This window comes from Typopeltis vanoorti, chromosome 3, assembly GCF_054136105.1.
Source record: "Typopeltis vanoorti isolate ZY-2024b chromosome 3, IOZ_Tvanoo_1.0, whole genome shotgun sequence".
NCBI lineage: Eukaryota > Metazoa > Arthropoda > Arachnida > Uropygi > Thelyphonidae > Typopeltis > Typopeltis vanoorti.
In genome coordinates this window covers 165,565,453-165,591,482 of record NC_143551.1, presented here as the reverse complement: position 1 = coordinate 165,591,482, position 26,030 = coordinate 165,565,453, and the positions used below count along the sequence as shown (strand labels likewise).

At 35.8% G+C, this 26,030-nt stretch overlaps 1 protein-coding gene across 3 annotated transcripts in view; it reads left to right on the top strand.

Annotated features, from left to right (window-relative positions):
- Positions 1-26,030, top strand: part of LOC150108726 (MPN domain-containing protein-like) — a 318,202-nt gene that overhangs the window by 111,540 nt on the left and 180,632 nt on the right. For all 3 annotated transcript variants that reach the window (XM_090390953.1, XM_090390954.1, XM_090390955.1), the window contains one exon: positions 9,735-9,757. In XM_090390953.1, coding sequence (XP_090247079.1) covers positions 9,735-9,757 — 23 coding nt within the window. The remainder of the gene's footprint in view (positions 1-9,734; positions 9,758-26,030) is intronic.

The following is a 26,030-nucleotide window of genomic DNA, read 5'->3' as shown; positions in this document are numbered from 1 at the left end:
TATTACAACAGTTATTCAATTTAGTCAGGGAATCTTGCAAACTTGTAGCGGATTTATTTAGAAGCATAACATCGTCCGCATAAAGCAAAGAGATGACATTAACATCTCCAATTCTGATATCATGTTTAATACCACTTTCCTTCATAATGTGATCCATATAGATAATGAATAACAGAGGGGATAATGTATATCCTTGTCTCACACCAGATTTAACATTAAACCATCTTCCTGTACTTCCTTCAATTCTAACTGCTGACTTACAACTCAAATCCAGACTAAGTATTGCTTGTTATAATGCCCCATTGACACCATATAACTGTAGTGAATTGAATTGCTTCTCTCTTGACACCTTGTCGTATGCCTTTTCCAGATCGACAAAACTTAAATACAGAGCTTTGTTATATTCCCATGCTTTCTCAACTAATTGTCGTAGGGTGAAGATCTGATCCTGACAGTCTCTATTTGGCCTGAATCCAGCTTGTTCTTCACCAAGCTTTTCTTCCACAATTCTTCTCAACCGTTTCTCAAGTATACTGGCATAACTCGTGGCCGGAACACTCAGTAGGGAAATACCTCTGTAATTCTCACATTCAGTTTTATTTCCCTTTTTATATATGGGTACTATTAGAGCTCTACTCCAATCATCAGGAATTCGTCACTCTGTCCAGGCCTTCTGAACTATGCAGTGCAGCCACGGTAAGACATTTATGCCACCATACTTCAGTATTTCTGGTCGAATATTATCTACTCCTGCTGACTTTCCACATTTCAAGCCTTTGATGGCTTTTTCTACTTCAAGTATGGATATGTATTCCTGACTATATGCCTGTTGAGTGATTTTTACCACTGTGCTATCACTGCTTGTTTCATTTAGCAATTTTTCAAAGTAATTACTCCATACTTCAAGGATATCTTTTTCTGCAGTTTTCATGTCACCTTTATCATCTCTAACTCCTTTTACAACACTCTTTCCTCCATTTCTAAGCTTCTTCAACAACCATCAGAATATCTTACCACCTTCTTGATATTTATTTTCTATGTTCTTGCCAAAGTCTTCCCATGACTTTTGTTTAGCTAGTTTTACACAGTGTTTAGCTTTCTTACATTTGTCTCTGTATTCTCTAAAAGCACATGCTGACTTATTTGCCAGGGACGTTTGATATGCTTTCTTCTTTTGCTTCACTGCCTCTTTAACTTCCTGTGTCCACCAGGGAGTTCTGATTTTTCTATCCTTGCAGACAACCTCACCACATGCTTGCCTCTCTGGCTGAATCAATGAGGGTTTTCTTCAAGGATTGCCACTGAATCTCCAAGGTTTGGTTCCTCTTCTCAAGGTCTCATTTTTTCTTCAATAATCTTTGTGTATTTTAGTCTACAGTCACATCTGAGAGCTGCTCAATTTTTATTCGCTTTAAAACTTTCTTACATGTTATTCTTTTCAATATGAAATTCAATTTTATCCTGCTCAAGACTAAATAGTGATCGCTTCCAATTTCAAATCCTCTGTAAACACTGGTGTCCTGCACCAGGGAGAAAACATCACTATCAACAATAACATAGTCAATGAGACTTTTCTTATTCCTTGCCTCTTCTCTTCATGTGAATTTGTGCAAATTTTTATGTTGGAACATGGTGTTAGTAATAACCAGTCAATGTCCTGAGCAGAAATCCAACAGGTATTTGCCATTATTATTTGCTTTGCTCTTTTCTCCAAATTTTCCCAAAATATTTTTGTATGTCTGACAATCACTTCCTACACTGCTATTTAGATCTCTAACAAGGACCAACTTTTCCTTTTTCATTGTGTCAGTTGCTTTTTCTAAAGCCTCAAAAAATTCCTCCACTTCTACTTAGTAGAGCCTTCTGTGGGACCATAGACACAAATAAGTCTCATTGTCCAGTTCCCCATTCTGATATTTGCACACATCACCCATCTTGAGACTGCCTGCTATTCAAGAAGATTAGTTTCGTATTTAGTATTGAATACTATGGTTACCCCTTCTTTTCCTTGATTGTCACTGCCTGAATATAACATTTTGTATTTATTGCTCAGAAAGATCTCACCGGTTTTTGTCTTTTTTGCTTCAGTCACTTCTATTATGGCGATCTGGTACTTATCTAATTTCTCAGCTAGCTCCATTTCTTTGCCATTCAGGCTTCTTATGTTGATAGTAGCGATCTTTAACTCTGGTGATGTTGAGATGGGGTGTACTTTCAGATTTGTTCCAGTAGCTGAATTTTCGCTGTTCGCCCTGATTCTCTGGCGAAAACAACGGAGGCCTTGTTTAGCCTGGTAGCATGAAATTTTGTCATGTTGTACCATCATTTTGTATATTGTTTTAAGTCAATAAGAATACAATTTGGTCGGCTAAATCCCAAATTGCCAAACCCATCCTCGTTTGTATAGTATCCAGATAGATACCCAACAGAGTGCACCACGAGAAGTTGAGGAGTGGACATTAGGTCAGAAGCCTTTGTCGGTTCTTCACATTCCTTTAAAGGCTATGTTGAGGTCTCCTCTCATATCAAAGCTAAATTCTATTTAAAATAACATGAGAAAAACATTCTTTCTTATAGATAGTTTTCTTACAGTAACAATGATGTTCTATTTTTAATATTACAATTGTTAATCATGCAGATGTTTCTATGTTAAGAAGTTCAATCGAATTATTCTGGTTTTGTGACCACATTTTTATTAAAAAAGACTGTTTTTTACCAAAAAGCAAACCTGACAAGTTTCGGTAGTTGTCAGACTGACATCTTTAGGGGTAAAGATAACTAACAGTTTAAAGCACAAACTATAAGAAATTATGAAATAACAAGTTCATTTATTGGTATAATGAACATCAAAAAAGTTCATTAAAAAACCAAATAATAGATCTATGCTTAAAATGGTCAATACGTGTTAGCTGGAAACAATGCTATTTGATGTCGCATTCTGTGGTTCAATTTCACTCCATCCAATGTATGAACTGGATAAATTTTTATAAATGCTGACCAAACTTGATTTAAAATCAAGCCTTGCTTTTTGTTGCATTGCATATGAATTTTAATCATATTTGCTGCCTCTTTTAATTTTCTTGTTTAACAGTTTTTATCAATGTAGGACATGTTTATTCTGTCCCAGAATACATCATGACCAGTAGAAGCTGTGTGAAATGCCAAGCCAAACTTATGTTCTCTCCTTTTTTTTGTGCGTCCTTTTGATGTTCGCTCATGCGGATTTTTCACGATCTCCACGTCTGGCCTGCGTAGCAGATGACAAAGGAACAGTGAATATTATAAACTCCTGGTATTTTCATTGGATGATGTAGAGTTTTCGGAGCATGAAGAGATTTTGATATTTTTTCAAGTGGCAGGAAAGTAACTTTTTTGTTGTACTTGTAGAGGAGTTTGGCTAATTTATCTGTTACATTCTTGATATAAGGAAGGGTGACTTCGTTCTTGAAGTCTAGTTTATGTAAGTTTCTTGTAGGTGCTGTATTGAGAATTTTCTTAATTGTCTTAGATTTGAAACCATTCAATTGTAGGATCTGTGTTAAGTATTGTATTTCTTCTGTACTGGGGATGCTGAATGCTTTATCCCTTAAGGTTTTTATGAGGCCTTTTTGCTTGGGATGGTGGTGTGAGGTAGGATGAAGGAATCTTCTTGTGGTTGTTGGCTTTCTATAAATGGAGAACAATAATCTGTTTTTTCTTTCATTTATTTCTATAAGGATGTCTAGGAAAGGAAGTTTTTTATTTTCTTCTAGTTCCAGAGTAAATTTTATGGTAGGATGTAAGTTATAAGATAGTTTTTAAATACAGTCAGTTCTATTGCTGTTCCTGGCCAAATTATGAAGATATCATCCACATAGCGGAGCGAAATTTTTGGTTTGATGTGTCAGTTTTATAGGGCTGGTGAGAGGGGTGAATCCGTTGCTAGTCCTTCTTTTTGTTCCCAGAGTTTGTCTTGGTAAAGAAGAACGTGTTTTTATGCAATGTTTGTAGAGCTGTACAATGTCTGGTGGGAAGAGATTTTCTAGGATGTTTACTGTTTCATTTCTTGGAATCTTTGTGAAAATGCTGACCACATCTAAACTTGCTAATATGTGTGAAAGATCGATGTGTATATCTTTTACTTTCTGTATGAAGTCTGTGCTGTTCTTAATGAACGACGGTGTTTTTCCTATATGTGGTAAAATCAAGTTTGTAAGATGCTTTTGCCAGATTTGAGGTAGGCGAGTCCCTTTCATCTACTATCGGTCTTAGTGGTATATCTCGTTTTTGGGAACTCCATATATTCTAAGAACTAGTGGATGTTTTGATTGTAAATTTCTTTTTAGTTCCTCAGATCAATTTGGTATATTCTTGATAAGTCATTGGTTTTATTGCAAGTTCACCAAGTGGGGTCTTTGTCTAATGCTGTGTAGGTGTTGGAATCTTCAAGAAGGCTTTTGATTTCATTATAATCTTCTGAGTTTAAAATCACTGTTGCATTTCCTTTGTCTGCTTTTATTATGACTGTTTTTGCCTGATTTGAGTTTATTAAGGGCTGTGAATTCTGTTTTTTGTAAGTTTTTTGGTGTAATTTGCAATTTAATAGTATTGCTGTGCTTTGAATGCAGATCAGATCTGCTATATCTCCTGGTACATTTCTTATTCCTTTTTCAATTTGGGCTATGATATCAATTTTTGGGACTTGTCGTGGCGTTACAGCGAAATTAAAGCCCTTCATAAGAAGATTTGTTTCATCTCTCATTAGAACTCTAGAGGAGAGGTTAATTACTACTTGAGTGATCTAGATGTTTACTTTGCTTTTCTTGGTAAAATCAAGTTTGTAAGGTGCTTTGGAATAATTCGATTGAACTTCTTAACCACAGAAACCTCCACATGATTATAGAAACTCACAGTGAGTTTAATTGGTCTAAAGTTTTACAATTTGAGAAACTATGCATTAAAAGCAGAAGAGTAATGTGGGCAAATATGAGAATGGGGAACTGAACAATGAGACTTATTTGTGCCTATGGTCCCACAGAAGGTTCTACTAATGTAGAAGTGGAGGAATTTTTTGAGGCTTTAGAAAAAGCAACTGACACAATGAAAAAGGAAAAGTTGGTCCTTGTTGGGGATCTAATTAGCAGAGTAGGAAATGATTGTGAGACATACAAAAATATTTTGGGAAAATTTGGAGAAAAGAGCAAAGCTAATAATAATGGCAAATATCTGTTGGATTTCTGCTCAGAACAGGGACTGGTTATTACTAACACCATGTTCCAACATAAAAATGTGCACAAATTCACATGGAGAGAAGAGGCAAGGAATAAGAAAAGTCTCATTGACTATGTTATTGTTGATAGTGATATTTTCTCCCTGGTGCAGTACACCATTGTGTACAGAGGATCTGAAATTGGAAGTATTCACTATTTAGTATTGAGCAGGATAATCTTGAATTTCATATTGAAAAGAATAACATGTAAGAAAGTTTTAAAGCGAATAAAAGTTGAGCAGCTCTCAGATGTGAACTGTAGACTAAAATACACAAAGATTATTGAAGAAAAAATGAAAGCGTTTGAGGACAGGAATCAAACCTTGGAGATTCAGTGGCAAATTCTGAAGAAAATACTGATTGATTCTGCCAGAGAGGCATGTGGTGAGGTTGTCTGCAAGGATAAAAAAATCAGAACTCCCTGGTGGACACAGGAAGTTAAAGAGGCAGTGAAGCAAAAGAAGAAAGCATATCAAAAGTTCTTGTCAAATAAGTCAGCTTGTGCTCTTAGAGAATACAGAGACAAATGCAAGAATGCTAAACACTGTGTAAAACTAGCTAAACAAAGTCATGGGAGGACTTTGTCAAGAATATAGAAAATAAATATCAAGAAGGTGGCAAAATATTCTGGAGGTTGTTGAAGAAGTTTAGGAATGGAGGAAAGAGTGCTGTGAAAGGAGTGAGAGATGATAAAGGTGACATGAAAACGGGAGAAAAAGATATCCTTGACGTATGGAGTAATTACTTTGAAAAACTGCTAAATGAAACAAGCAGTGATGCAGCACAGTGGTAAAAAACACTGGTCACCATACTTCAGCATTTCTGGTCAAATGATATTCGACAAGAAATGCTGAAGTATGGTGGTATAAGAGTCATACAGTGGCTGCACTGCATAGTTCAGAAAGCCTGGACAGATCGACGAATTCCTGATGATTGGAGTAGAGCTCTCATAGTACCCATATATAAAAAGGGAAATAAAACTGAATGTTAGAATTACAGAGGTATTTCCCTACTGAGTGTTCCTGGTAAGATTTTATGCAAGTATACTTGAGAAATGGTTGAGAAGGATTGGAGAAGAAAAGCTTGGTGAAGAACAAGCTGGATTCAGGTCAAATAGAGGCTGTCAGGATCAGATCTTCACTTTACGACAAATAGTGGAGAAATCATGGGAGTATAACAAAAATCTGTATTTAAGTTTTGTCGATTTGGAAAAGGCATATGACAAGGTGCCAAGAGTGAAGCTATTCAATACGCTACAGTTCTGTGGTGTAAATGGGGCATTATATCAAGCAATACTTGCTCTTTATTTGAGTTGTAAGTCAGCAGTTAGAATTGAAGGAAGTACAGGAAGATGGTTTAATGTTAAATCTGGTGTGAGACAAGGATGTACATTATCCCCTCTGTTATTCATTATCTATATGGATCACATTATGAAGAAAAGTGATATTAAACATGATATCAAAATTGGAGATGTTAATGTCAGCTCTTTGCTTTATGCGGATAATGTTATACTTCTAAATAAATCCGCTACAAGTCTGCAAGATTCTCTGATTAAATTGAATAGCTGTTTGTAATAGATATGGTATGAAGGTCAGCAATAAAAAGACAAAGACAATAAAAATAGGCAGAATCATTGAAAATGTCAACTGTGTTGTGAATGGAGAACCTGTGGAACAAGTGAAACATTTCAGCTACTTAGACACGATTTTTACTGAAGATGGTAAATTAAATATTGAAATAGACAACTGAATCAGCAAAGCTGGAATGGTAAGATGTCAATTGAATAAATTCATATGGAATAAGAGAGAAAATAGTTGGAATACTAAATTAGCTGTATACAAGACAGTGTTCAAACCAGTTTTAACTTATTGATCTGAGAGCTGGGTCAGAAGTAAAACACTTGATCAAAGACTAGAGACCGCAGATATGAGAGTCCTGAGAAAGATTATAAGCATGATCAGGTGGCAATATCATATTAAAAATGAGGATATTAGGAAAGAACTTGACATTGTCAACATCCAGGAATGCGTTAGCAGAACTAATCTCAGGTGGTATAGTCACTTAAACAGAATGGGCGAGGAAAGATTAGCAAAACAAGTGTTCTCTGCCAGGTTTGCAGCAAAACGATCCAGAGGAAGACCAAGATATAGGTGGATTGATAGAGTACAAAGTGCCTTAGACGATAGAAATATAAGATCTGATAATGTTGGAGTCTTGACAAGTAACAGACTGATTTGGAGGAAAATTGTAGATAGGAAGTTAGTAATGATGTAATTTTTTTTCATGTAGTACTATCATATCCTGTACACCCCTTGAGGGTACATGATAGGAATTTGATAATGATGATGATGATTTTATCAACCGTTTGATATTTTTAATCCGTTGCAGAGACAATGGAATTGTTCCCAAGTTCATAAAATTCAAACACGCATTTAAATCCAATATTATCAGACAAAAACATAGTCATAATAAAAGCAGACAAAGGAAATGCAACAGTGATTTTAAACTCAGAAGATTATAATGAAATGAAAAGCCTTCTTGAAGATTCCAACACCTACACAGCATTAGACAGAGACCCCACTTGGCAAACTCACAACAAAACCAATGATAAAGTCATCATCATTATCATCAAATTCCTGACATGTACCCTCAAGTGGTATACAGGATATGATAGTACTACATGAAAAATTTACATCATTACTAACTTCCTATCTACAATTTTCCTCCAAATCAGTCTGTTACTTGTCAAGACTCCAACATTATCAGATCTTATATTTTTATCATCTTAGCAAAGTGTAAGGTTTTGAAATATGGTAAGCAATGATGGGACACAAAAGGATACAATTGGTGGGGAAAAAACTTTAAGGAGGTAGAGGAGATGAGAGTTCTGGGAGTAGTGGTGGACAAGGACCTGAAATTCAGAGGCTGCATTGCACAATCTGTGAAGACGTCACATTAGATAATGGCAGTGATGCGGTGGATTCTGATGTGCAGAAATAAAGAGATTATGATGCCATTGTATAAGACTTTGATCAGGCCTCATACGAATTATTGTGCACAGATTTGCTCGCCGGTTTTTCATGGTGATGAGGATATGTTAGAAAGGATCCAGAGAAGATTTATAAAGGTGGTCAGTTGGAATGTGGAGTACATGGACTGATTGAAAGAATGCAAAGCATCGTGAAGAGGAGGAAAAGGGTGGATATGATTGAGACATATAAGCTAGTTAGGGATTGTTATCAGTTTGACATGGAAGAAATTTTTCATAGAATGGGAGGTGGGGGGGGTATAGAACAAGAGTCCATCCCTGGAAACTGTATCAGGAGGGTGTGAGGAGAAGGTTCTTTGCATGGAGAGTGGTTGGTCAGTCAAATTCCATTGCTTAAATGTGTTGTGAATGTTGATACACTGAATCAGTTTAAGGTACGTTTGATGAACATTGTATGTGATAGTGTGTACCTGCCACAATGAGTCTCTTACTCCTTGGAGGTCAGATGTTAATGATAATAATAATAATAACAACAGCAGCAGCACTGGAAATGTACTGTTGAAGAGTATTGCTAATAATAAATCCCTGGAAACTGTATAAGGAGGGTGTGAGCAGAGGAGTGAGGAGAATGTTCTTTGCATGGAGAGTGGAATGCATTGCTTGAGTGTATTTTGAATATAGACACATTGAATCAGTTTAAAGTACAGTTGGATGAACATTATGTGTGACACTGTGTACCTCCCATGATCAGTCTCTGACTGCATGGAAGTCAGATGTTAATAATAATAACAAGAAATCATAGCATATTATACTATATGGTCTTATGCTCAAGTATAAAACTTTATACTATATTTCTTATGTTTTTGCGTATACTATTTTGTTTCAGATTCATGGTGTTATTCTTCAGAAATATCTGTATTTTATCGATCCCATAAAATGATAAAAGACAAAATGTGTAGTAGTTTTGATTATCTTCATTCTTCACTATATACCCACTTGACATGATTGGCAGCTTTTTATTATTTATAGATTTATTGAATTATATTCTATTAATCATAATTATAAGTTAATCATTATTTTATGTCTCAGTAAACGGTTCTTGCAAATATCACATCCATATGGATTAATCTGTTTATAAATAAGATGTGGGATACTATGCTTATGCCTCATCTTTTATTCCTTTATTTTTTTACTGTTCTAAAGCCTTGCTTGAAATTCAGTGATATATATACAAACCTTATGAAATCATTCTGTATTTAAGTAAATAATTGTGGCACTACTGAATATGTGGTTATCTAGTTAACTTTTGAATTAGTTCAAGAACAACTTTATCTGATACTTTCTTGTAAATATAAAATGCATATCTTCCTGATAACTGTGATTTTTAATTAAAATCTCAGACTAAAATGGGTTAATTGAAACATGTTTAATAAAAATAATAAAAAGTAGTATAACTTTTGTGATTTTTGCTAATTCTTTCCCCCCCCCCACTTTTAGTGAATATAAGAAACCTGAAGTAGGTAAGTCATCAATTATCTGATCTTTAAAATTGATTTTAATTATGCATTACTGTTCTTTATAGTAATTTTGCTTTGTTTTTAATAAATTTTCTGAATCAGAATAGCATGTAAAGTAACTGTTGCATTATCCTAAAAAATCAAATGTAAATAAAAACTTTGAGAATTGAAATGGATAAAAAAAAAAAAAATATATATATATATATATATATATATATATAAAGCTGCCAATATCACAAGAAAATAGTACTGAACAAAATTAAGCGAATGGCAATAACGCTCGACTGTTCTTTTGATTTATTCTGTTATCAAATCAAATTGAATGTTAACATGCAGTTATGTTTGAGTGCAAAACCACACAATTTTGTGATCCAGAAAGTGGAAAAAAATTATTATGATTATTAATTATACATCTGTACGTTCTCTGCACTCTAATAGTCTTCCTGCTGCACAGCTATGTCTGAGACATGTGATATTATATGTATGCTGTATGACTCATTGTTGATTTATAATTTAAATGCTGTTACCAGTTCTGAAATTTCCCCTAAATGAAGTTGAGAACCCTCCCCCCACACACCAATTGGCTTATGACGAATTTAATGCAGCAGCTGGTTCTTCACTCCACTGCTGCATCCCCTAAGGGCGATATTCATGACTGTAATTCGTGTGTGTTCACGGGGGGCCGGTTTGCCTGTTTTGGAGGACAAAAAAAAAACCAAGTTTCTGGGTGGAAAAAATCTATTGTCACTACCTCTGTATGACACCAGCTAACTCACCTTTCATCAAAAGAGACCAGATAAGAGTTCCTCATATCACTGATAGGAATTGAACCGAAGTCTTTCCGACTAAAGGGCTTCGCCTATATTGACTGAGCTATGGAGGCTCTGTGAAATATATAGGCGTAATAAATTCCATTTAGTTTTCTCTTACATCTGCAAAGACATAATATTATTATTTTTATGCAGTGCTATTTTATGTTGTGGAATTTTCAGACATTATTTAGAACATTCGAAACACATTTATGGCATAGTTTTGTGGTGATATACAAATTTTTTCCTGTGTTATCTGGATTGAAATTGTTTCACAAGAACGATGCATCATTTTGAATATCAGAATACTGGTAACACTCATCAATGACAGCATATTGATATGCCATTGATGAGTGTTACCCTATAAATTAAAGATGCCAAGAAATTATATTCTTGGTTTAATCCATTATTCAAATATAAGCAAACTTGGTTTGCTTATATTTGGATATAGAAGCTAATGGCTTCACATCACTTGCCTTAGTATCCCATAATGCAAAGCAAATATCCTTACAGGCATGTATAATGCTATGCATTATGGGAAGGGTCACTATCCAGACCTTTATTGAGGTCTCATCAGTGGGAGCCAAATCCAGAAATGATGCCAAGTCCTTATCCTTATAAGGACTGGCTTAAAGGGACGAAGCAAAAATGCTTTTTATCTTCCCCGTTATCTTACATGGTAGAGGACAGTGTAAGGATAAGGTATTATTGAGCTATATAAAGCTCTGATCATGGCAGGTGGGTAACAGCAATAGCCGAGCCTCAGTTAGAATTTCATTGGCTACAGCATTGTCATCCATTACCCTAAATGATACCAAGGTTGAAGTAATGCAGAAGTTATATTTCCATATATGAGTAGCCAAAAGGTGTCGCACCCTATTATTAAAATACTATGGATTACTGATAGATGTTGGAAGTTTTTCCACTTGGTTATACTTTAAATTAAAGATGCCAAGAAATTATATTCTTGGTTTAATCCTTTATGCAAATGTAAGCAAGCAAAGTTGCCCAGTCCTGAAATTACTTCAGGTGCAAACATTGTTTGCTTACACTTTGATAAAGGATTAAGCGAAGAATATAATTTCTTGGCATCTTGAATTTATAGTATAATCAACTGGAAAAACTTCCAACATGAGTGTTACATTGTTTGAGATTTTATAATTTTTAAATTATGGTGACAAAAATTATATTCTTGTTTTTATCTTTACCCAAATTAAGTGAAGTATCTTCCTGATTAAGTTACATGTAAACTCTTGTGTGCTTAATTTTGGTAAAGGTAAAAACAAGAACATAATTTTTGTTAGTATAATTTAAAAAATGTAAAATTTGAAATATGTGACTTCTGCATTGAATTACCCCCTTTGAAATATACACATTTGAAAGGAGGTGTGCTGTTCATTCATTAGCTTGCATAATTTTATTTGCTCAGCACTTAGGTAAATAATAATAACAAAAATATAATTTCTTGTAAAATGTAATTTACTCTCTGACCAAGTGAAAAAACTTACTGCAGTTGTAACTTCACATTATATATTTGTTTTCTTCTCTCAAGCAGGGTCTATCATCAGATTTGCAATTGTTGCTGATGATGCGAAGATAGGCAGGGCAATCAGAGATGCTACTGATATTCAGAAATTACAAAATGATTTGAATAGACTGGAAATCTAGGCTAATGAAAATGGCTGTCAGTTTAATGTTAGTAAGTGTAAAGTTATGCACTTTGGTGTGATTAGAGTTCCAGCGGCATATTATATTAGTGGGGTTATGCTACAAGAAACTGAAGAGGCAAGGGATGTTGGTGTATTGATGGATAAGAATTTAAAGTTCAAAGGTCACATAGCAAAAGTTGCAAATACAACTCCGAGGATAATTGGTATGTTGAAGCGAACCTTGACATGTAAGGATAAAGAAGTAATTTTGCCTCTTTATAAGGCTTTGATAAGACCACACTTGGATTATTGTGCACAGATTTGGTCTCCTGGGTTCCAAGGGTGCAAAGAAGAGTTACAAAGATTATATCCCGATTATGGGATTTAGATTATGAGGACAGATTGCGAGTATGTGGATTACAGACTCTGGTTAACAGGAGGAAGAGGGGTGATATGATAGAGGTCTATAAACTATTGAATGGGTGTTATAGCATTTCAACTGATGAAATTTTTCATTATATGGAAGGCGGGGAGAGAACACAGGCACATCCATGGAAGTTAAGGTTGTTCTCAGTCAAGAAAGGGTTAAGAGCTAGGTTTTTCTCCCAGAGAGCAGTGAGTGAGTGGAATAATTTGCCCTTATGGGTAGTGAGTGCATCTAGTGTGAATGAATTCAAGGGTAGGTATGATAGCTGGGTTGGGTAATTTACAGCCTCCCTCGATGAGTCCTTGACTCCTTGGAGGTCTTAGATAATAATAATAATAATAATAATAATAAATTTATTTCTGCTTTATATAGTAAGAAGAAAATTAATATTTACCCAGTCTAAGCATGACCAAAACAGTCGTAATTTCACATCATGTATTTTTTTTTTTTGTTTATAAGCATAGCTTTATAACATTGCTTCTGTATTAACAGCAGTGACTTCTCAGTGAGTTGTGCTAAAGATATATCTTATAATTAGTTATATTTCATCAAACACATCACCACAGACCTCTCCCCCTCCTTCCCCATATTATTATCAACAATAAATTTAATTGATACTTTCATTATTTTGACGAAGTCAAGGGCCATAATCAGGGAATACAGTACAGTACAATACAATAAATATGATATATATATGCATGCAGGCACTACACTGAATAATAAAGCTGAAGCATGGCAACCAAAAGTAAGCCTTAAGTCCTAAATAGTTCTCCTAGTGAGCTAAAACAAGTTTCCTTGGCTGAAGTACAGAAGATGAGCACTTCCCAAATTTGGAGAAGTTTCATGCAACCAGATTTGTTGAGGTTTGGGTAGTTTCTTAAAGCTGAGGCAGCTTCTTGGAATAGTTTTTTGTATGAATATTTGCTGCAGTGAAGTAGATTGACTACTTCATCCATGGTATCCTATGGTGAGTGCCCTGCCTGTTTCTCCATAGAGTAGGATAGTTTACAATTGTCAGAAACCTGTTAAACACCTGATAGGTCTACCAGGTGTTTAACAGATTGAACTGGTCTTTGGTATAGCAGATAAGGGATTCCAAGTTTTTATATGGTAAGTGGTTGTAAGGTTGTATTTTTTTCTAGTGTTTCAAATGTGCCCCAGATATATGGAATGGCAATAGCTTTTGTATAGTCTGTTGTGGGAGAGGGGTTTTGAGATTATAATATTTTTTGGATATGGTGGTTATTGTAGCCATTGGCTAAGAAGGTTTTGCGATTCTGGTCAAGTTCACTATAGAGGATGCTGTTGCAGAACTAATTCATTTTACCCTGTTATATAGGGTTATAATAGGGTTATACTTTTGGGAGGGGTAGTGGTTTTTCTGTAAATGGAGAACCCAGAGATCCATTAGGCTGGCATGTAACCAAATCATCTAGGAAGGGGAGACTATTGTTATTTTCCTTTGCTAAGGTGAACTGGATCCTGAGATGTTGGTTATGAAGATGGGTTAAAAAATTGTTCAAAGCATCTAGGCCATGTTGCCAAATTGAGAACACATTATCAACACAGCATAGCCAAATAGTAGATCTATGTGGGACAGAGTTTAAGCTTTCTCTTCGAAGGTCTCCATGTAGTTGTTAGCCGTGGGGGAGAGTGCCTATGCTGCTTGGAAAGAAGTCAACGGACACCACCATAGGCAAAGTGCATTGTGCCATGTAATGAGTCTCATTTTTGTAGCCAGTATTAATTGGAGGAATATGATGCAACTATGTCCGTTAGACTGCAAGAAGAGAACTGACAGAGTTTCAAAGAAGCATTATGATAGGATGCTATGCTGCAGGCCTATCTGTTTGGCAAATTGTTGACAAATTGGGTCGTCCCAGGTCAATATCAATGATACCATACCGAGATGGAAGTGCAGGGAGTTAACTGCAAGTGCTACTGTAAAATCTCACATGAATAATGATGTTTTGTGTTCACTTTACATGTTTTGTTTAAAGATAAATATATGTGTATATATAGAATTGTTATTTCCTGTAAACTCACCAAAAACCCTTTGTATAATAATTTCATTACGAAACTGTGCTAAACCACATTTGTGATGTCATTGCATCCCAATGTTATCAGAAAGAGAGACATCTCAGATTTTTTTGCCAGTCTCAGGGCTTTAGCCTTCTCAAGGCTTTAGCTGTTTCTTCCCTGGGTCGACTGGCATATGAAGTTCCAACTGTTCATCACTGGGGCCACAGAGAGCTCAACAGAGATAGCACTCATCAATCAGCCAATGCTACCACGTCACTGACTACGAAGGTTAAAGATGATCAACGACAGAAGACAAAAGAAAAGGTGGGAAATAAGGAACAGACAAAGGAATCAAGGACTGTTATGAATGAAAGAATTATATGATATGTAATCCGTTGTAATTACAAGGAAAAAATTGTAAGTACTTCTGGACAAATCATATTCTGTGTTTTGGTCCACAGTCAATTGTATTAGCATAATTCTTATCAATATAAATGAATAAGCACATGCTTAAAGAGTAAGCTTAATTCTGTATGTAGAAGATGTAAGTTATTGTTAATTGAGCATATGCTTGGCAAGATTTATGTGTAATAAGTAAGAGTAACTGGTAAGAATACCAAAAGTTATGCTTAGAATATAAGACAGAATTATAGGAGATCTCAGATAAAGTTACTTGTAATTACCTAGGACTTGAAATTCCGTTGTCAATGCTTATATGTAAATTGAAGAGTGTATATAGAATTCTAGGTTTAAATAAATTGATTTGTGGATGATACACTGAGACCGGTCTGTCAGTGCACTGATTTGAAAATGACCTGCATGTTTCTGCCTAATAAGGGGGGAATAATTATGATAAACGATAAGTTTAAGCCAATGACTGATATAAAGTATGAGTTAGCAGGGAATAATATCTGCTTTATCTTTGTTTATATTTCTTACAGACTCGCACTCAGTAAGTAGTTTAACTGGTGCAGTTGTAAAACAAATAAATTTGTTAAACTACAGAGTGTGAAGTAAAGTAGAATATTAACAATGGCTCATCCACTGTGGATAGTGTAAAATATATTGCTTTATCTGATCTTATGTTGACTGTGCCATTGTTAATATTCTACTTTACTTCACACTCTGTGTGAAGTAAAGTAATATAGAATAAAGATAAAGCTAAAGAATAGAGATATAAGAGAATAAAGATATTACAATACAAGTATAAGAAAACAATACCCTTTATTACAATAGCATCATATAGTCCTAATTAACAGTGCGCACTTTACCTCTCATGACCTTTCTCACTTATTCTACTGCGTATTATGTTTTTCCACCTTCTGTATTTATTAGTCATATGCCTATGAACACTGAAAAATTTATTTGTCAGACTGCGCCATCAGTATATCAAATATTCGGCATAAGACTCAATAAAACTTTCGGTAGATCTCTCTCTCTCTTACTAGCGTAAATTCCATCAACAAAGTTTATATAAACAGTCATGGTTCTTAAGTAATTAAACTGTGCTTTTAATGCCTTAGTTGTTTCCCGCTCACAAGTCCGATTTATTTAGGAACAGTGCAGTTGTAAAATAAAGGATCAGGCAGTACTCTTTTAACAAATAATTAAAACATTTATTTACATTTATATGAAATATCTTCTTCTTCTTATTGTGCTATCTTCTATCGAAGGTCAGCGACCATCGTGGCGAACAAACTGCGCTCTTGTGCTAATCTGAGCAGTTGTGCACTGCTCTTTCCTGTCCACGTCTTGATGTTGTCAAACCATGATATTCTTTTTCTTCCTCTAGTTCCTTTGCCACCAATTCTTCCTATCAAAATAGTTTGTAGAAGTTGGTATTTGCTGTTTCTCATGATGTGGCCAAGATATGATGTTTTTCATTTCTTGATTATTTGTATAAGATGTTTAGCTTTGCCAATGGATTTTAAGACATCTTCATTGGTAATTTTTTCTGTCTATGATATCTTTAGCATTCTTCTGTATAGCCACATCTCAAAAGCTTCAATTTTCTTGATGGTTGTCACCTTCAATGTCCATGTTTCAACTCCATAGAGCAGAATAGACCACACGTAGCATTTCAGCATTCGGCATCTGACTTCCATGTTTAGGTCTTTATTGCAGAATAGTGTTCTCATTTTCATGAAGGACTGCCGTGCAACTTCAATCCTTGTCTTTATATCTATTTCTGGATCCCACCGTTCATTAAGCCAGCAACCAAGATATTTATATCTTGACACTTGATCAATATTTTTCCCATTGAGTGTCAGTTTCATTGATGAGGCTGGATGTTTGCTGATGATCATGTATTTTGTCTTGTTGATGTTTATGTTTATTCCCATTCTTTGGCTTTCTATGTATACTCTGTCAATGAGTTTTTGGAGATCCATAATATTATCTGCAATTAGCACGGTGTCATCTGCATATCGAAGATTGTTAACAATCTTTCCATTTATTGTGATTCCCTCTGAACATACGAAATATACATGAATCAAATGACAGGGAGATTGCTTTCTCTACCCATCTATATAAAATCTTTAGCATAAAATTAGAACCCTTTCACTTCAACACTAAATAATCTCTTTAACTCTAAAACTTATTTACTCTCTGCTTACAAATTCAACTTATTAAACTTCTTAATGAAGGTTTATTTTCTTGATTTTATTTTATTTTCATGAGAATTAATAATAATATTTTTGGTTTACAGATCAAGTGTTGATCAATTTTATTAACTTAACCAACTAGTTTCGCCACACTTTAACTGTTGGCGTCTTCAGGGCACTTACATATAGGCTGAAACAATCTCACAATTATGTGTAACTATAACTGTAAAAAAACTGACTAGAATAATTACAAATAAAATAATATCGAACGTGCGCGAAACATATATCGCGTGTACAAGATTAGCTAGCTGTTGCTAAGGAACTTTCTGTAGTTTGTATTAAAGTTCATTTCTTTTGTTTTTAGGGATTTGATTAGGGTTTTCCATATCTCTGGGAGTATTAGGCCTTGATTCCTGTTAAGGTTGACAGTAGAACATGCGACTGTGGTTGCTTCTTTGAAAATTCTTGAATGGTAATCTTCCTCTAAGTAAGGGGGAACAACTTTTGTCCCACTCGATGACATGGTTAGTTGTAGAGAAATGAGATGATAGGCCAGAAATGTCCTGTCTGTTGTTTTTGACATAGCCAATGTGCTCTTTTTGTCTGATTTCAAGGCTTCTCGAAGTCTGTCCGATGTAACTCGAGCCACACTAGCATGGAATATTATAAACTCCAGCATATTTATAGAAAGAGTGGTTGTCTTTTGGAGATCTTAGTAGTTTACGGATAGATTCTATTGGTTTAAATGTTACTCTTATTTTGTGTTGTTTGAGGAGGCTGGCGAGCTTGTAGGAGATGCCACTTACAAACGGAATTGTAATAGTTTTTATATATTGAATATCTTCTTGTTCTCTTTGTGGTTCAGAGAAAAGGACTTTATTGACTAGTCTTCTTGGATAGCCGTTCGGGTACAGATTGTTGGAAATGAATGTTAACTCATCTTGAAGGGTCTGTTGTGATGCGAATCGCTCTCTTCTTTAACATGTGTATAATGCTGAGTTTATGTGAGATGTAGTGAGAGGAGCTAAAATGTAGGTAGTGACCTGTATTGGTCGGTTTTCTGTACACCGATAGATTTATACTGCCATCAATTTGTTTTTAGAGGCACAGCCGATGACTATGCCTCTAACTGCTGACCGCCACTGACTGTAACTGCCTTCGACTGGCTCTGGTTCAGACTCCACTTATGGTCTGCAGCTTGCCTCTGCTCTGTTCCGATTTCTTATGACTCTCTGCTGACGACTGGAAGCCCCTTATGCTTGGCTCTGTCCCTTTTTATTTACGCGATCTTTGAGACCTCGCATGAAGGATTGTAGTCCCCTAAGAATTCAGCATGACCCTTTCATCTTCTTTTAAGTTCAACCTGCTCTTTGTTCTCTTCCATGCACTCTTTTAATCGTAAGTTGCCAGCCATCTGAAAGTTGTTTGAACCTTTCTGGTCTCTCAGGCACTGACTTTGGAGGTGTTTATGCACAGAACTTTTAAGCACTTTCTCATACACAAAAGTAATAAACAACCTTTCTTATGCCCTCATAGAGAGCTATTACACAATGTTCCGGCAGCAAAATATTGCCTTTGTTTTTAACACTCTAAATGCACTCCTCTCCTTCCTAACACACTTAAATAACAAACACCCCAGAATTAAATTCACTCTGGAAGAGGAAAAAAACAACTGCCTTCTTTTCTTAGACACACTAGTCACCCGCCCAGCCTGATGGAACCTTGGTTTTCTCAGTCGATAGGAAACCCACCCATATAGGCAGATACATTCACCAACAATCCCACCACCCCTCCACGCAACAATATGGAGTCATTAAGACACAACACAACAGGGCTAAACTTATCTGTCCAAATAACAATGTCCTAACCACAGAACTAAACCACGTTCTCAACACTTTCTCAGCCAATGACTACCCCCCCCCCCAAAATATTGAAACCAGTAAACCACAACCCCCCCCTCCCCCCTCTCACAACAAGGATTACTCTAAATCCATCACCATACCCTATATCCGAGGCACCTCGGAAAAAATTACAAAAATCCTAAAAAACATGACTTAACTTCTTGTTACAGACCATATAAAAAATTTGGCATCCCTTATCCGCTCTGCTTAAGACCAACCTCCCCCCCCCCCAGACCTACCTGACCGGGTCCCTTGCAGCTGTAAGCTGTCCTAGTTTGGCCAAACAGGCAGGACAGCAAATATCAGAATTTCAGAACACAAGGACTACATCCGGTTTCACCAATGCAGCCACTCTGGTCTTGCTGACCATGTGCTGGATACCTGCCATAGAATACGATGGAAGAAAGCCACGATAATACACCGTAATAAATACAAATATGAAAGGTTTTTCATGGAATCAACTTCAGCCCTAAGAAACAATCCAAACCTCAACAAATTTGGCTGCATGAGACTGCCTCAAGTTTGGGAAACTTACATCAGAAGACCTTCAGCCCAATCGCCCAAGAATACCAACATTGCCCGCTAGGGGGCACCATCAGAACTTTAGGAGAAATAATAGCTTCCTGCTTCTTCCTCACTTACTGTTTGTTGTGCCTGCGTGCACGTGTCTTGTTCTTAAGTTCCTTGAAAATGACAACGTGACGTTGCTGAAATATTGAAGTATATTAAAATTTATTTTAATGTATATCCTAGTTTACATTGTAATTTCCTTAAATTATTTAGTAAAAATGCATAACTAACGTCTAAGCCTTTTCACCAGAAATACAGTTAATTTACAAACAAAGGGTTATTTACAATAATATCTAGCATAAAATATACAGACAAACAAGGTTATTTTTACAATATTCTCATGGGACTTGACCTCTGTAAAAAATCGATGTCAAGTGCTTTAGTATTTTTAAGCTACATCGAGTTTTTACACTATGAAGAATAATATGTAAACACCACCATTTGTTTGTTTGGATTAATTGCATCAACTGGAGCACAACTTTGCACAAAAACATTCAGAACTGAGGCTCACTACGTGGGTTTCCATGGTCGGACTGCGATATGCAAGCCCCATATTACCCAGACCAACATGCAGTGTCATCTTCATTAGTGCATAGAGCATGAACAGCGGGATGTGGAAGCTTGGAAAGCTGTGTTATGGAGTAACAAATCACACTAAACCTTCTGCTGAGAAGACGGATAGGTGTGGCAGTTGCCTGGTGAATGTCTTACCAGAGTGTGTGTGTGTAACTCGAACTATGAAATTCAGAGGTGTTGGTGGGATGATATGGTCGTTTTTCCTGGTTTGGCCTTGGACCTCTGTGTTACCATGATCATTGAACTCCAAGAGGTATCTGAACATTCTGCAATGCAATGCTTCCTGCTTTGTGGTCTTTCTATGGACCGGCCCATGTCTCTTTCAACAAGACAATGTGCTGTGTAATAAGGCTGCTACTGTAACTGCATGGCTTGTTTACATGAGCATCACCACACTTGACTGGCCTCTGCAGAGCCCTGATCTCAACTTAGTTGTGATACTGATGAAGCCTGATGCTCCAGTGTATCACAGATGCACTGGAGCATCAGGCTTCATCCACTCAACAGTCCAGGACCTCATTATATGCCTACAGGAAGAATGGTACAAAGTTCCCATTGCAATTGTATGCTGGTGGAAAGTATAAGAAATTGTTTTTTATATATTATTTTTCTAACACTCTGCAACCATTTGTACTCATAAACCAATTGCATTTACCTTGTATTCCCGTTTCTTTGAATTGCTTGTTCCACACAACAATGTACCCTTAATATCAGTATGAAATATTTGTTCTATTTAATTAAAGTTTCTTACTGTATTTATCACGTGTTTTATCTCATTGATTGTTATACCACAGCTACTTTGAAAGATTAGGAGACTTCCATGTCAGTTTGTAAATATTCTTGCTTTTGTTCTGCTAAGTGCATCTGGAGGAAGTCTGTGTAGTGATATGTGAGAAATAGCACTGCAGAGGATATGATTAATAGAGTTTGGTGAAAGTTAACATGTAACTTAGTAAAGATTTCATTACAGCATATTCCTTGTTATGTAAGATAAATTTAAATTTACCTCCTTTGCCATCTCCTATTGGAGGTCAGTGACCAGCTTGACAAATTTTGAGTGATTCTCAGCCACTCTGAGCAGTCTCTCAGAGTTCATGCCAGTCCACTGTCTGATGTTTGCCAGCCAAGATTTTCTTCATCTTCCTTGTCCTCTTCTTCCATTTATCTTCCCTTTTATAATCAATTGAAGTATCTTATATTTTTCATTACGAAGTAGGTGTCCAAGAGATGCAGTTTTCTTTCTTTTTATGGTATCTAAAAGTTCACATGATTTCCCCATTTGTTCCTGTACTTCCTGATTGGACATTTTTGCTGTCCAGGGATTTTTAACATTTGTCTGTATAACCACATCTCAAACGCTTCAAGTCTTTTTATTGATGTTCTCTTCAGGATCCAAGTTTCTGCACCGTACAGCAGTACAGACCATACATAGCATTTAACCATGCATACTCTAAGCTCTAAATTTAACCTGCAGTTACACAGTGTTGATTTCATCAAGAGAAAATTTTTTCTTGCCATTTCAATTCTTTTTCATTTCCAGAAATTAAAATTTTTTATTTCCATTTCTGGAAATTTACCTTAAACAACCAATATAATAATGAATAATTATTATATTTGTATGCTGTATATAAATAACAACAATGAAAAGCCAAGCAAGGGGATTGCATTTGGAATTGGGTCAGGGGAATGTAAACTTCTGGAAAACTGCTAGATTCACTTCACAAATATATTTATAGTATAGTGTGTTCATTTCAATCTCCATGCTGCCAAATATACTAACTACTAACTTTTTCTTAACAGAATCTCACTTTTCAGCTTCTTCTTTTAGCTAATCATCTCACTTTTCCAGTTATACACTCTTTGACACTTTTCATTGCAGAGGTAGAATTTCTGCACATATTTGCTCTTATATTGCATGGCAGAGAATGTCCTTGCATTGGTTTTTAGTTAAAAATCTTTTTGCTTCTTTTTCTCTCCAGTTCTTCCTTGTAGATTTTAACATTCACACATTGTAACTGGTTAATCATTTCCTGCTGTATTGATCAAGCAGATAGAGATCATGCCTGCAGCATTTGCCATTATCAACATTCACCCACAAATTGTTTATGTACCTAACAGAATGCCGAAATAATCCTAACTGCTTTACAAACACTCTTGATCTCGTCTTCACTATTTATCTTTTTAAATGTACTGTGGATGGATGGATGGATGTTTCTTTTCCAGATAAGGTATCTCTCACCATACATCATAATCTAATGTTGATTTCTTGTTCTGTGAAGTGGCATTCATAATTTATAGGCACCTTCCTTCTTTGTCATCTCTAGGCATATAAGGATGTTAAATGGGTCGTTATTTATTCCAACCTTCTGCAATTGTTATGAAAGAGTGAACACAAATTGTCAGGGAAATTAGATGTGTCTGGGTGGTTGTATGAAAGCATGTTTGCTTGTATTAAATTAAGTGGTAGAAATTGTTAGTTATGTACAGAGCGAGTGAGAGAGAGCGCACATTAGATTGTTGGGTATGACTCCAGGATATACAGAACTAGTTTTATAAAGAAAGAAAAGCATTAACTTTGAAAACAGGAAAGGGGATTTGCTTCAAGATTTAACTATCAGTTCAGCAGTTAGATGTCATACGTATACATTAATGCCAGAAGCATCAGGAATAAAGGTGAGGAGTTCTTAGCATTGTTGGATTTAATAAGACCTGGTTGAAAGAAGAGGATATTGTTACAGGAATACAATATGGTGGGTTTAGTTTATTCAGGGAAGACTGACAAGATAAGAAGAGCTGAGGAGTATTGTTAGTGATTGCAGAAGAATTAAATCCAACCAGAGTAGAAACCACCTCCAATGGTGCTTGATAGTATGAGTAATATAACAAGCAGATTTGAGACTATTTAGTGTGAGATAGAGGTTAACAGAACAAAATATTTGTTTTGCTAACCTATACAGAACAAGTTTTGTAGTTTTACATAAAACCACAGAACAAGTAAAGGGATCTCAACTACCAGGACAACCTCACAGACATTTTTCTTCAGCAACAGCTCTGATGGTTCAGCCATGTCCAGAGAATGCCTCCTCACAGTCTTCCAAACATTCATGCTGAATGGAAGAATAGGAAAACAGCTTTCACCTGGAAGACTGAGGGAAAGTTGGCTCAGATCCCTAAAAGAAATAGGCAAATTCTCTCCAGCTTCACTATTATGTTTGAGAAAATTAGAAATAGAACCATTTGGAGACAGATTGTATAAAGGGGACTCAACTCGTCACCAGAACGGATGAGATGAAGAAGAAGATACAGAACCAAATACAGATTAGGTTCATCAGCAGAGGATGTGAACTGCAAATAAATCTTAAGTATACAAGGAGGGCTGGAAAGTTCTAATAAACATCTAGAAGAAAAATGATATTAAAGCAACTGATATAACCACAAGCAAGAACATACTAGTAGTAGAGTTATGAAGGTAACTTATGTTCTTTCTTCTGGTTATAAATTGCTTTAATATCATTTTTATTCTAGATGTTTATCAGAACTTTCCAGTCCCCCCCCCCCCTTGTATTGTGGGTGACTTCATCTAATCGGATATAGACTGAAGGACAAAGAAAGCATCAGAACAAGAGAAAATGAATTTATAGAATTACTCAGGGTTAACTGTCTTAAATAGCATGAAATCGAAGAGCTTTACTGTACAAGAACATTGAACCCACTATATATCATCTGAGAATGATAAACTTATTTATAGCTATTAGTAAATGAGTTGACCATTATTCTTCCAAATGGTGAGAGTGATCATGCAGTTTTGACTTGGAAGGTGACATTGTATGCAAGAGCTTTGACTAAGGAGTATATCTGAAACTATAAGGCTGATTGTAATACACTAAGACAGGAGCATCAGGTAGTGCCTTATCATGAGAAATCTCATGGAACAGTAATCACTAATGCATGGAAATTAGTTGAAAGAGGTCATATCTGACTGCTTCCCAAGTTAGGAGAATTAATTGCATGGGAGTTAAATGGGTGAATAACAATTTAATTAAAGCAAAAGCTGAATACAATGAGGATATATTCTGGGATATCATGAGAATGATGAACAATTCTGGAGTGCTATAAAGAGCTAACTAAAAGAGAGAGAGAGAGTGATAACCATGGTGAAGAAGGCAAAATCAGATATTGAAAAGAAGTTAGCTGAACAGGCCAGAGGAAATCAGAAAGCATTTTATTATTATGTAGTAAGTAAGGAATTGTTTAAAGATGAGAGGGGAGAGTCACTTAATGGTCAAAGTCAGATAACTGGGAAGATACTTCCACATAGCATTTAAGGAATGCAGAGAAACAACTGGGATTTCTAACCTAATGTCCACTTCTCAACTTCATGTGGGAGTCCATTAGTAAAACCCGCAGCCAAGAAAGGTTGCAGGTTCAAATCCCGCTGTAGGCACGGATGTTGCGTTTGTATGTGAAAATCTAGTGGTGGTAGTGGTGGGCAGTAGATGGTGTTGTTGCGATTGGTGGAGACAGAGTTGTAGAGTAGGTGCCCTCCCTCAATGAGTCTTTGGACTCCCTTGAGGTCTCATGTAATAATAATAATAATAATAATTTACAAATCAATACATAGTCTATATTTAAGTTGTAAGTTGCAGTTAAAACTGTAGGACAGTTTGATGTACAATCAGGTGCATCTTGTGCCTGATTGTACATCAAACCTCTCTCCACTCTTGTTTGTCACTCTGGATCACAAAAAAAAAACCCTTTTACCATTATGAAAGAAAGTGGCATCAAGCTAGGGATGTGATATTGAAGATATCAAACTCAGCTCTCTGCTTTATGCTATTCATGGTGTATTCAAAAATGAATGCAGTGCAAGTTTCCAGAATTCTTTAACTAAACTGATTAACAGCTGTAATAAATTTGACATGAAAATTAGCAATAAGAAGACCAAAACTATGAAAATAGGCAGGAACATAGAAACTTTCAGTTGCATTCTCATTGGAGAACCTATAGAACAAATAAAGTATTTCAGCTATTTTAGGCACAGTTTTTGGTGAAGATGGCAAATTAAATTTGGAAGAAGACAACAGAATAAACAAAGCTGGTATGGTGTGGAGCCAGTTGAATAAATTTATGTGGAATATGAGAGAAATCAGTCAAATGACAACATTCAGTATACAGTGTTTAAACAGTTTTGATTCATTTAACTGAAAGTTGAGTAGAAATAAAGTGGTTGATAAAAAAGTGGTGACTACAGATATGAAAGTTTTGAGAAAAAACAGGGAGTGAACAGATGGTATCAGTGACTGACCTGAAGAATCATTGATGACTGACCTTAAGAGTCCTAAGGTCATTGATACCATTAATGACCTCAGGAGTCATAATCATGTTAAAAATGAAGATATAGGCAGGAACTTGATATTGTTAGCATTCACAAATGTGTGAGCAGAGTATATCTGAGGTGTATGGTTACTTAAACAGAATGAGAGAAAGAGAGAGAGAGAAAACACACAGGTATTTGATGCCAAGATAGGCAGGAAGAAACATAGAGGAAGACTAAAATCATTGATTGATGTAGTTAGAAGTTCTCTAGAAGACAGAAGTTTAAGATCTGATAATATTGGATTCTGACAAGTAGAATAATTTGATGGGAAATTGTTGACAGAATGTTAGTAATAATGGAACTTTAATCATGTAATAGTACTGCATAGTCTCCTTGAGAACA